Source organism: Salvelinus sp. IW2-2015, linkage group LG18, assembly GCF_002910315.2.
Source record: "Salvelinus sp. IW2-2015 linkage group LG18, ASM291031v2, whole genome shotgun sequence".
In the NCBI taxonomy this organism is placed as follows: Eukaryota; Metazoa; Chordata; class Actinopteri; order Salmoniformes; family Salmonidae; genus Salvelinus; species Salvelinus sp. IW2-2015.
Genome location: NC_036858.1, coordinates 22,765,331 through 22,778,643, shown reverse-complemented (window position 1 = coordinate 22,778,643; position 13,313 = coordinate 22,765,331). Strand labels below are relative to the sequence as shown.

The 13,313-nt window shown below is 41.1% G+C and overlaps 1 protein-coding gene across 1 annotated transcript in view; it reads right to left on the bottom strand.

The window, feature by feature from the left end:
* Positions 1–1,634: 1,634 nt before the first annotated feature.
* Positions 1,635–13,313, bottom strand: part of LOC111977727 (eukaryotic translation initiation factor 3 subunit L) — a 34,453-nt gene continuing 22,774 nt past the window's right edge. The window contains exons 4-15 of the mRNA XM_024007297.1: positions 11,426–11,505; positions 10,525–10,586; positions 10,276–10,345; positions 10,095–10,168; positions 8,851–9,022; positions 8,465–8,619; positions 5,475–5,645; positions 4,575–4,708; positions 4,089–4,262; positions 3,713–3,902; positions 2,116–2,196; positions 1,635–1,870 (exon numbers count right to left, since the gene is read on the bottom strand). Coding sequence (XP_023863065.1) covers positions 1,787–1,870; positions 2,116–2,196; positions 3,713–3,902; positions 4,089–4,262; positions 4,575–4,708; positions 5,475–5,645; positions 8,465–8,619; positions 8,851–9,022; positions 10,095–10,168; positions 10,276–10,345; positions 10,525–10,586; positions 11,426–11,505 — 1,447 coding nt within the window. The 3' untranslated portion in view covers positions 1,635–1,786. The remainder of the gene's footprint in view (positions 1,871–2,115; positions 2,197–3,712; positions 3,903–4,088; positions 4,263–4,574; positions 4,709–5,474; positions 5,646–8,464; positions 8,620–8,850; positions 9,023–10,094; positions 10,169–10,275; positions 10,346–10,524; positions 10,587–11,425; positions 11,506–13,313) is intronic.

Below are 13,313 nucleotides of genomic sequence, written 5' to 3'. Positions count from 1 at the left end.
AGCGCTAGAATGGATTTCTGGAATACGTGTACATTGTACTGGAGACATTTGTCGGTTTTCCTTTCGTATAGCAACTGTTTCCGAATCGAAGTGTCGTGCTTTCAGCATTATTTATTTTTATATTCAAATTTTGTACTTTCTATGGTAATCATTATCACCAGTCCTGAGCTACGTTCTCGGAATGTTTCTTTATTTAACGAGGCAAGTCCGTAAAAATCTTATTTTCAATGACAGCCTACCAGGGAACAGTGGGTTAAGTGCCTTGTTCAGGGGCAGAACGACAGATTTTTACCTTGACAGCTCAGGGACTTGATTCAGAAACCTTTCGGTTACTTGCCCAACGCTCTAACCACTAGGCTAATGTTGGAGGATCTGTGATAAAATATGCAACTTCCTCCGCCACAGGGTCAGTGGGTTGACAGGAATTCGATACGTTGGCTAAACTCTCATCATTGGAGCACAATGGCAGGGTATTAAAGACACTGGCAGACACTGAGGAGGATGAGCTGGTAACTACTTCTACTGATTGAGCTGTCAACGACTATCTTCATGACGTTGACCCTTTGACAGATGGGGGAGGGCACACAAAATGCTGTAAATCATGAATGCTGACAATCTCTCAATACACAGCTCAAGATATTGGATGACAATTTTTTGTTGAAATGTGTTATATACACTGAAAATAAACGCAACATGCGACAATTGCAATGATTTAACTGTGTTACAATTCATATAAGGAAATCGGTCAATTGAAATTAATTAATGGAGGCCCTAATCTATGGACAACACATAACTGGGCAGGGGCGCAGCCATAGATAGCCCTGAGATTGTTGGAGGACCACCCACTGGGGAGCCAGGCCCAAACCATCAGAATTCGTTTTTCCCCCAAAAGGTGCTTTATTACGGACATAAGTACTCCTCAGTTTCATCAAACGTCCGGGTGGCTGGTCACAGACGATCCCGCAGGTGAAGAAGCCGGATGTGGAGGTCCTGGGCTGGCGTGGTTGTAAGGCTGGTTGGACGTACTGTCAAATTCTCTAAGGCGGCTTATGGTAGATAATTTAACATTCAATTATCTGGTAACATCTCTTGATGTATATTGCTGCAGTCAAAATGCCAATTGCACACTCCCTCAACTTGACATCTGTGGCATTGTGTTGTGTGACAAAACACATTTTACAGTGTCCCCAGCACAAGGTGCACCTGCGTAATGATCATGTGGTTTAATCAGCTTCTTAATATGCCACACCTGTCAGGTGGCTGGATTATTTTAGCAAATAAGAATTGCTCACTAACAGGGATGTAAACAAACGTGCACAACATTTGAGAGAAATAAGCTTTCTGTGCGTATGGAAAATCTGTGATTTTTTAAATTTCAACTCATGAAACATGGGACCAACATTTTACATGTTGCGTTTATATTTTTGTTCAGTGTAAATATCTAATCTCATAGCAGTTGAAATAAATTATAATACAAAACTCTGAAGTCCTATAAATAACTGGTGGCACTTTTGAGAGAAAAGATATTGATAGCTAAATGTTGCCATCTAGTGGTTCTGATTTAGCTGATTAACTACTGTACTGTTTGAGAAAGGTACTAAAATCACAGTATAAATTATCACAATGACTCCATGTGCAACCCAACAAAACATGGCTTTTAGCTCACCACTTCATCCTTTATTGTTAAATTAAAAAAGCATTATCGACCGTTCTGTTGGAGGATCAACAGAGCCAAGACAGAGAGCCAGGTAGGCTGGATTTAGCAGCTGTAAATCAAAGGTCCGACTCATGTGGCCCGGGTGGTTGTGGTGGCGGCTGTGGCAATGGTGCTGGCTCCACTCATAGCCATCTTCTTCAGCGTTCTGTTCAACTGCATGGCGAATAACACAAGTACAAACTGAGTAAACATTTTTTACATTTTTATTGGAATAAACCAAATTCAATAGCAGATAAGGAGCCTTTAACTTTCCTATTAAGTGACTTAAAAATATCTAATAATTAAATATAGAAGCAAATGTCTGCAATGTAACAGAAATACTATGATAAAGGTAAACAAAGACTGTTGCTACCTGGAAATACTGCTGTAAAGTAATTTGAAAATGTATAATCTCTCACCTCCTCAAACTTGTGGATCTGTCTGATGAAGAAGTCTCCATAACGGCGGGCCACCTTGGTGTCTGCGATGTGGATCATGTCCTGCAGGAACATAACAGACAGGGAATACAGGTTACTTCACTACATTATGTCCAAAGAGTTAATTCCATATTGACGGAGTTACTACATTAAAACCTCTTTGGGATAGGGGGCAGCATTTTCACTTTTGGATGAATTGGTGCCCAAATTGAACGGCCCCCTACTCTATCCCAGATGACAATATATGCATATTATTATTACTATTGGARAGAAAACTCTGAAGTTTCTAAAACCGTTTGAATTATGTCTGAGTATAACAGAACTCATTTGGAAGGCAAACTTCCAAACAGGAAGTGAAAAATCTGAAATGGGTTGATGTGAAAGTCATCGCCTATTCAAATCTCTGTCATTTATGGATCTGTATGCACTCCATACGCCTTCCACTAGATGTCAAAAGTCGGTAGAACGTGGAATGAAGCCTCTAGTGTGATGTGGGGCCAGATGGGAGCTATTTGAGTGACTGGTCTGGCAGAGTTCCAGTTCCTGGCCACGCACGCTAGCCATGTGATGTCCATGTGTGCCATGAGTTATATAGACATGAAGAAATGCTCCGGTTGGGACGTTATTGGATATATATGATAACAACATCCTAAAGATTGATTTTCTACTAATTTTGACCAGTTTATTCGGCTTGTAATATAACTTTTTGAAGATTTCATCCGACGTTTGCATTCAATGCGCCGGTGTTTGGACACGTGTACTACACATGCTAGATAAAGTTGCTAATATGACATAAGTAATGGACTTTGAACAAAAAAAACGATTTATTGTGGAAATAGGATTCCTGGCATTGCATTCTGATGAAGATATTCAAAGGTAAGGGAATATTTATGATGTAATTTCGTATTTCTGTTGACTCCAACATGGCGGAGAAATGTTATTTATATTTGAGCGCCGTCTCAGATTATTGCATGGTGTGCTTTTTACTAGTTAAAAAAAAAAAAAAAAWWTTTTTAATCTGACACAGCGGTTGCATTAAGAACCAGTGTATCTTTAATTATATGTAAAACATTTATCTTTCATCAAAGTTTATGATGAGTATTTATGTTAGATGACGGGTCTCTCTAAAATTTCTCCGGATATTTTGGAGCCATTTCTGAACATGGCGCCAATGTAAACCAAGATTTGTGGCTATAAATATGCACATTATCGAACAAAACATAAATGTATTGTGTAACATGATGTCATATGAGTGTCATCTGATGAAGATGTTCAAAGGTTAGTGATTAATTTAATCTCTATTTCTGGGTTTTGTGAAAGCTATCTTTGCTGGGAAAAATGGCTGTGTGTTTTTTGGAATTGGTGGTGAGCTAACATAAATGTTGTGTTTTCGCTGTAAAACTTTTTTATTTTTTTTAAATCGGACATGTTGGCTGGATTCACAAGATGTTTATCTTTCATTTGCTGTATGAAAGGGGGAGGGGGGGATCTGCTAGCAGAACGTCTGTCCTAGAAAGGTTAAACAGAATCTAAAACGAGGTGAGTGGGCTCTGTGTAACGACACATCTAACACACACACCTTGTCAATGTAGAAGTCGACCTCGGAGGCGGACTGGAATTCTCCGTCCAAGGCAGAGATGCCGCTGGTCCACACCAGGTTCTTCATCTTGTGTTTGAAGACCAGAAGCTGGATGCGGAACTCCTGCTCAGTCATGTCTAGGAACCCTGCCAGCTTGGCCACAGGCATGGTGGTGTAGAGCTTCAGGAAACTGTACAGCAGAGACATGGAGCAGGGTGAGGTTAGAGGGGGAAACCAAGGAACCATGTTAGAGAGCAATGCTAGAGAGCTGGGTCTTGTTCAGTAGGGAGAAATATTTTGAAACGAAGTGAAACAGGGAGGTGCTGAACTTGACTGACTGTAGCAGCTCACCCGACTCTCAGAGATAACTCGTTACCTGCGGATGGTAGAGAGCTGGGCCTGTTGCTGCACCTCCTCAGCGAACACCTTGAGCTGCTGCTGGAAGGGCTCCTTGTGGTAGTTGGGGAGCACATTATCGTAGTTGGGCACCACCGGGGACAAGAACTTGGGACAGGCGAAGCTGAACAGCTCCTCAAACACCTGCAGGTCTCTGAGGTCACAAAGTCATGGCAGTCAAGTCTCAAACACCAACTATGGCCCAATTCAAAATCGAACTGTAGACCCTTACGCCCTATGCACCTGTGGCGATCTGAGTGGATTTGACAGGTGCAAGTAAGCAATGTGGTAATAGCTCCACCTCGCCCTCTGATAAGGCAGGTGGAAGTTTCACTATATTGCTTAGACCAAACAAATCCTGTCTGTCAGATCTCCACATAGGGCTTGATTTGGGATTGGGCCTATAAATCCCTCTAGCCCCTAGTTCCCACAGTATGGTAGTAAGCGTAGACTTTCTCTCGCTCACCCCTTCTGCATGCGGAGCATCTTGTCTCCGTACTTCTCCCTGAGCTGGGTGTGGATGCTTTCGTCGATGCGCATGGGGTACATGGTCAGGGCTATTGCCAACAGCCCGTGCATCTGCTCGTTCTGCTTGCTGATCTGGAAGAGCAGGAAGAAGTAACTCAACCAATTACCAGGGTCGTGTTCATTTTAAAACGTTTTCCATTATGTGCCCTGATCATCACCCAGCTCTGAGAGGGAGATGTCCATCATAATCAGTAATGTAGTTATCACAGGTTAGGCCCACTGACCAATATTCCCCCCCCAAAAATCTACCACTGAGAACATTGTAAGTCTTGTGAGCATTCTGTGCAACTTTCTGCGTGCATTTACTGTGAACATGGAGGCTGTACCCGCTTCCAGTTAATTTTAGACATTTGCCAAGTAAACTACTGAGGCTATTTGGCCTATCAGTGGCCTACTAACAAAAACAAGGGATCAAATGCATCCCATAACATTTTCATATGGAAATAGCTATTGATTTCATCCTATAGTGGCCTATATGGTGTTCAATGTTGGCCTATTCTATTAGATGTAAAAACATTACGCAGGGCTTGACATTAAACTTTTTTCTTTTTAGTTGTCTGAAAGCTCAAGTCACATGTTTAAAAATAGAAAATGGTCTGTTAACTTCTCTAGGGTAGGGGGCAGTATCTGGAATTTTGGAAGAAATGCATGCCCAAATTAAACTGCCTGCTTCTCGGGCCCAGGAAGCAAATGTTGGAAGCAATCACTCCCCCATGGCTGAACAAAGAAATAGCAAATTATTGCCATGTTATAGCTAACAATATCAACATCTGCGCGGGCTGGCATTTCTTCTGTGCGGCAGTCCTGAAGGTGCATGCGCACAAACATTGTCACTGACCATCTCATATTTATAGGTGGACCTCTGGAACATGTTCCTGGTCCTCTGGATGTAGAGTAGGATGTTGGCGAAGACACGGATGGCATCCTGGTACCTCCTCATCATCAGGTAGGCAAAGCCCACGTAGTAGTAGGTGGTGATCTGGCACTCAGGCACACGAGAGTACATACTCTGAGAGATTAAATATAAAGTAGAGGGAAGTGACTGGGTTAGAACAAATAGGGAATCAATTGGAGAGAGAAATATGGAGTAGAAATATGGATAGAGGGGTCTCAACAGTTAAGGCCCACTCCTTAATTCGTAGGTCTGTCAATATCAGAGAGTGTGCATAGATACGGAGACAGTACAGGTGCATCAAAGCTGGGACCCGAGAGACTGAAAAGCAGCTTCTATCTCCAGGGCATCAGACTGTTAAATAGTCACTACTAGCCGGCCTCAGACCAGTACCCTGCCCTGAACTTTAGTAACTTACTAGCCGGCTACCACCCGGTACTCAACCCTGCACGCTAGAGACTGCTGCCCTATGTCCATAGTCATTGAACACAGGTCACTTTAATAATGTTTACAGCTCGGGGATATGATCCAGCAACCTTTCGGTTACTGGCCCAACGCTCTAACCACTTGGCCGGAAAAAATTATATGAAAAGCCGATTAAACTTGCCGGCCAAAATGACCAGGAGAAAAACTAAAACACTGTTAAAGAATGCTTTTTATTAATTGATGGAAATACCAGTTGATGGAAAATACATTTGACAGTCATGCTTATCAGTCTATAGATTAATTTGCATATTTATTTTTGGGGGGAATTACATTGTTCCGTGTCCATCTTCGTTAGCTTTTTGATAAATAAGATGCATGAGGACTATCAGACACGCACAGCATTTTGACTTCTCAACTGGTAATTGAAGTGCGCCTCACACCACTTTACAATGTGAGCTGGAGGCAGTATGCATTTAAAAAACTTACTTTATTTGAAACGTGAATGTCTTATTTCATATTATGAGGCATGTCTTACCTTGCTTCAAAGTTGCCTATAGGCAAAATCCGACTACGGAAATGTGGAGGCAATTATTTTATAAAGACTTCATAGGCAGCATGTGAGTTTCAAGTTAGGGGAAGATTACAATTTATCCTACCATTTCTACCGTTCTGCGTTCCAGTTATGATTTTTATATGCACGTTTTCATGGAACAGTTTCATTTCAATAACGTGTTCATTTCTCAAAATCATTGTCACGTGGTTAATCATAAAAATCTGAATTAGAATTACAAATATCTAAAAATCAAGTAAACTATTTCAAGATTACCAGCCTCTGCCATATGAACACATTGATATACCGTGATCCATTGGTGCTAAAGAAATGAGCGCATGGAACTCAAAGCTTGTAGGCCAATGCAGTAGTACATAACTCTTTCACACAGAGTGGTGATTATCGAGGGGGAGCTTGTTGGAACGATTTTTAAAAATAGTGTACTGAGGAACTAGAGTTTTAATATAGCATTCACAATGGATGTTAAAAAAAACACTTTCATACATTTCCCTGCAATTGGTCAGGTACTTATGCGTGCTCAGAGAAACCAGACATGCTCATTGCTCACATGGAGCACTCCAAACAAAACACAACATTTAAAAAGTACACAAATCTTTACAATTATGGTTATGAAATAAACCAAAACTTGTTTCTCACAACTGCAGCAGGTTGTGAACTCTGAAAACAACATTTCCACTCAGAATGAGAACGGTAAATTACTTGTAATTAATACATAAATTAACATAAGTTTATGTAACCAAATTGTGTGGATTAACAGTACATTTACTACTGGTGACATACAAATCTATTCCCCATTACATACTGTATTTATTTATCAAAGGGCAAACAATTCACACAATGAATGCGCAAGAAATGGCGGGAGACAGCTGAACCATTCTGGAGAGACTCACCGATATCTTAGCTAAACATATTAAATTACACCCAAGAAATTATCTTCACACATATTTTAGATGCTTTTCACTGACACCCACAACTCACTAATTCAGGCTTACGAGCTTGTGATTTGAAACAATCCACAGAAATGTTATTTAATTAGATAATGATCCTCAATTCCTATGTGGCTAAGTCATGCTTTCTTTCTGGTGAAGTATTTTCAATTGTTTAATTTCTTTCTGTATAGACAGGAGTAATTATATAATTTTGGCAAATGTATTTCCATGTACTTCTCTATTGGACCCACAGCCATGCCATTTATGTCCTGTTATACTTTTTTTCTTTGTCCAGAAGCCAAAGGCACAATCCTAGTCTTATTAGCAACCCATCCTAGTTGTTGCATCTTTAGATTCCCCCTCTTAAGTTTTTAACGGAGATTTTCACCACAGTCACATATGGAACTGCTACCAGGTGCACTGTTTAGAAGGGCGTTTTCTCATGGGCACTTTTTAGAAAGGTGTTCACCCGCGAATTGTATTTTGACAAATGTTATAAAATGTTTTATTGGCTGTTTCATTACATGAGCTGCATGTTCTGTTAAAATGAATTACCATAATCGACATGTGATTTCTGTCATTCTGAGCACCGAGGGTGGATACCCTAATGGGTGCATATGGGTCCGGAAAATTGAAATCTTCCCGGTCACATTATCCAGCACCACATTTTCCAAACGGAAATCCTGCTTCATATGTATGTATTTGTATTCTAGTTAAGGCTCATCCTAAATAACTACTGCTGTGCACACCTTTTCGATTCACATACTGTCCATAACACACACCATCATATACATATATTTATATTCAGAACACTGACATTGCTCGTTCTAATATTCCTTTCCTATTGTTAGTTATTACTGCACTGTTGGAGCTAGGAACGTAAGCATTTCACTACACCCATGTTAACATCTGTATAACATGTGTATGTGACTAATACATTTGATTCGATTTGGAGATGCATCTTCAGCTGTATGAACCTTGACAGTACTACTACACAGAGGCCAGTGTACCTTCTTGTTGAGTTCGATGTTCTCCAGGACTTTGATGGCCTGGTAGTAGTCCCCGAGCAGAGAATGTAGCCTCAGCAGCCCCACCAGGCTGAAGTATCCCAGCATCTTATACAGGGAATGACGGCCATACTCGCCAGCCACACTCTCTGGATCGCCTGCGACACAAAACACAACCTGTTAGAGCTGTCGCACAGGAACCTTGGACTGCATCAACCATTCAGTATTGATCACTGAGAAGAATGTGGTGTAAGACAATGTCAAAATATTTTGCTACAAATTATATATCGTTATGTCATAATATATCACTACAAACAATATATTTTTATAACGATATGCAACAATATATCAATGCATATACAATGCATCTACAGCTGTAACTTCTTTACCTCCACTGGTGTAGACCTCCAGCTGGCGGTTGATGTTGCTCTTGTCCACCAGCGAGTGGAGCACGTTTAGAACGCTGTGGACATTCCAGATCTTGGGGTTGTTCCTCAGGAACTCAATCTCCTCCTCAGACTTCTTGGCTGTCTTGCAGCGATACTGGCTGAACGACTGGAACTGGTTGGGGAAGAAGAGTGACCTTGTTAACTTCTTATTCAAATGCAGTCACAATTCCATGTGTCATAGCAGCTTCAAGACAGAGGGGTACCAAATTAATGCCATAGATGAAAAGAATTGCCAGAAAAGTACACTACTGTTCACAAGTTTGGGGTCACTTGGAAATGTCCTTGTTTTTGAAAGAAAAGCAAAAATGTGGGTCCATTAAAATAACATCAAATTGATCAGAAATACTGTGTAGAAATTGTTAATGTTGTAAGTGACTATTGTAGCTGGAAACAGCAGATTTTTTATGGAATATCTACATAGGTATACAGAGGCCCATTATCAGCAACCATCACTCCTGTGTTCCAATGGCACATTGTGTTAGCTAATCCAAGTTTGATTTTAAAAGGCTAATTGATCATTAGAAACCCTTTTCCATTTATGTTTGCACAACTTTTGTGGGTTCGATAACAGGCTCAAAATGGCCAGAAACAAATAACTTACTTCTGAAACTCGTCAGTCTATTCTTGTTCTAAGAAATTAAGGCTATTCCATGCGAGAAATTGCCAAGAAACTGAAGATCTCGTACAATGCTGTGTACTACTCCCTTCACAGAACAGCGCAAACTGGCTCTAACCAGAATGAAAAGAAGAGTGGGAGACCCCGGTGCACAACTGAGCAAGAGGGCAAGTACATTAGAGTGTCTAGTATGAGAAACAGATGCCTCACAAGTCCTCAACTGGCAGCTTAATTAAATAGTACCCGCAAAACACCAGTCTCAACGTCAACAGTGAGGAGGCGACTCCGGGATGCTGGCCTTCTAGGCAGAGTTTCTCTGCCCATTTTAATCTGTTCTTTTTATTGGGCAGTCTGAGATATGGCTTTTTCTTTGCAACTCTGCCTAGAATGCCAGCATCCCGGAGTCGCCTCTTCACTGTTGACGTTGAGACTGATACTATTTAATGAAGCTGCTTTTCTTTCTCAAAACAAGGACATTTCTAAGTGACCCCAAACTTTTGAACGGTAGTGTACATTTTGAAGCTGAAAAACTAATACACATGCAACATACCAAACTATGTTAATTTACCTGATAAATGAATTCATCAATTATGTCCCAGAGCCACTGGTTGGGCAGCTCCAATGGGGCGGGTCCATCTGCATCTATATAGAACAATATATACCTGCTTATTGAGGATTTGAAAACATCCAATGTAACAGTGTATTATGAAAATATATTAAGACAACAAATATTTAGTACTCAGACTTACTTAGAATGTAGTTGAAGAGGTTGCAGTAATTGTAGTAAGACTCAAATCTCTGGTCGAGAGTGGGTCCTCCCTAATGGTCAAAGAACACAAAATCATTATTTATGTAAAGTCTTCCAAGTAGTGACATTATTATATTTCTGTCCACTGTATATCCATTGGATTAAATCCATCCCGGACAGGAGATGTTTGGTTTATATTTGAAAGCCGATAGGGGTTAAACAATGTTTCTGTGGCAGGATAGATACTCACACTGACTTTAGCATAGATGTGTCTGTAGTACAACTCCTTATACAGGATCAGGAACACAGCATCTGAATGGGCCAACAGCAACAGTGAGCAAGCGCAACAAGATAGAATGGCACAACATTCTTTGCCTTCTTCGCTTGCTGGCATTTATTGTAATGAATCTTGACCTGGAGGCAGCTCTGCAGTGGTCAACAGCTGGCACAGGTCATAAAATCTGATTTGAACCCTAACCACACTTCAAACCCTAATGCCTAACCCTAAATTAAAACCAAATAACACATTTTTACAATATTTTGAGTGCAGCTGGCCCACTGAGCAGAAATCGCTTTTTTCTGCTTCCAAGGCAAGACTCATGACAAACATTAACCTGTGCATTCTTCCCACTTCATTGTCAATGGAGAACAGCAACAGCATGAATATTCTACAGAGGCAGGAAACTAGTTTGTGAACCACATGGTCTCCACTCTATTAGCAAACAGCTCTAAAGAAAGCAGAGAACACCCTAATGGATACTAGACATCCTGTTTAAAGTTTAAACTCCTACCATCAGGTCCACATTTCTCTGTCCACCGTTGAAAAAACAACAAAMAAAGACATTCACTCATGCTGCCATAACATGTATCCTTTTCAAAAATGCTACTACTGCACGCCACACAATAATAAGTTGAACTTTTTTCACTCCAGCAACTGTTCAATAAATGTGTGGTCCACGTTATTTTGTGTCACAATTCTTGTGTGATGTCTGTTTTTGGATATGATTCTGCTGCAAAAACCAACTAACCCCGGAGAGATAATGTCTTCTACTTAGTACTACTAACTACCACCACTCGTGTCCATGATCATCTGAACAGGCTTGTGCCCAAACTGGAAGGAGAGTCAGCAGTAGACTGGCGCGCGCACTCACCGTTTCCAACAAGGGAAGCGATGGCCTCAGACTCTGGCCAGGGAGACGTTTTGAAGAAGCGGTCAGTCAGCTTGTTCCAGCTGAGGAGAGAGGGGAGAATGTGTAAAATGAAAACTTTCAACTTAAGTGTTTTAAAATGACAGAGCTTTTCTTTCTCAAAACAAGGCCATTTCTATGTGACCCCAAACTTTTGAACGGTGAGTCATTAGTCGACTGAGAATTTTTGGGGGGCCGAGCAGTAGCATATATACACACACACACACGAGATGGCCGCGGGGTGGGCACAGCACAAGGGGAGTGTGGATAAAATACACGTCTCTCTCCAGAATGCACTCTCCTGCCAAGTTGTGCACATTCATTGTGTGAATTGTTTGCAGTGCAGTCGGAAAGTATTCAGACGATTTCACTTCTTCTACATTTTGTTACGTTACAGCCTTATTCTAAAATGTATCTTGATAAATCTACACACAATACCCCATAATGACAAAGCAAAAACAGGTATTTAGACATTTTTGCAAGCAAATGTATTAAAATATACTGAAATATCACATTTACATAAGTATTCAGACTTTACTCAGTACTTTGTTGAAGCACCGTTGGCAGCGATTACGCTTCGAATCTTCTTGGGTATGACGCTACAAGCTTGGCACACCTGTATTTGGGGATTTCCTCCCATTCTTCTCTGCAGATCCTCTCAAGCTCTGTCGGGTTGGATTAGGCGCTGCACAGCCATTTTCAGGTCACTCCAGACATGTTCGATCGGGTTCAAGCCTGGGCCACTCAAGGACATTCAGAGACTTGTCCCAAAGCCACTCCTGAGGTGTCTTGGCTGTGTGCTTAGGGTCGTTATCGTGATCAGTCTGAGGTTCTGAGCACTCTGGAGCAGGTTTTCATTAAGGATCTCATTGTACTTTCCTCCATTCATCTTTCCATCGATCCTGACTAGTGTCCCAGTCCCTGGTGCTGAAAAACATCCCCACACCATGATTTACCATGGAGATGGTGCCAGGTTTCTTCCAGACATGACGCTTGGCAATCAGGCCAAAGAGTTCAATCTTGGTTTCATCAGATCAGAGAATCTTGTTTCTCATTGTCAGAGTCCGTTAGGCGATTTTTGGCAAACTCCAAGCGGACTGTCACTTGCCTTTTACAAAGGAGTGGCTTCCATCTGGCCACTCTACGACAAAGGCCCAATTGGTGGAGTGCTGCAGAGATGGTTGTCCTTCTGGAAGGTTCTTCCATCTCCACAGAGGAACTCTGGCGCTCTGTCAAAGTGACCATCGGGTTCTTGGTCACCTCCCTGACCAAAGCCCTTCTCCCCGATTGCTCAGTTTGGCCGGGCGGCCAGCTCCAGGAAGAGTTTTTTTTTTTTAACACTTCGGAAGACACAAATGTAGCAGCTATTCTGCTACATTTTACATACATGGTACTTTTATATACAGCAATCAATTAATACATTACCAAACACATGTTTTAATCCCATCCCTCAGCCACTCACCATACACCACCCTCGTTTGGTTTCCATGTGTCATATATTTTTCAAATTTGCTGTGATGTTTTACATACATTTTGAACCTTTCTAAATCACATAGTATCCACAGATGAGCTAAAGATGTAAACTTTTCCTACCAGTATTATTGTATTATTGACTGACTATGGCTTTCCAAATCGCCCAACACTTATTTTAAAGGTTAATTTTAAGTGAATGTGATTTTTTAACCATTCCTGAACCAGTGACCAGAAGCAAGCTACATGGGGTCAATACCTAAATAAATGATCTAGTGATTCTGTCTCTCGGCAGCAAAATCTACAGATCTGAGAATGTTGTATTCCCCATATATACCGCTCTGAAAAAAATTAAGAGACCACTTCAAAATTATCAGTTTCT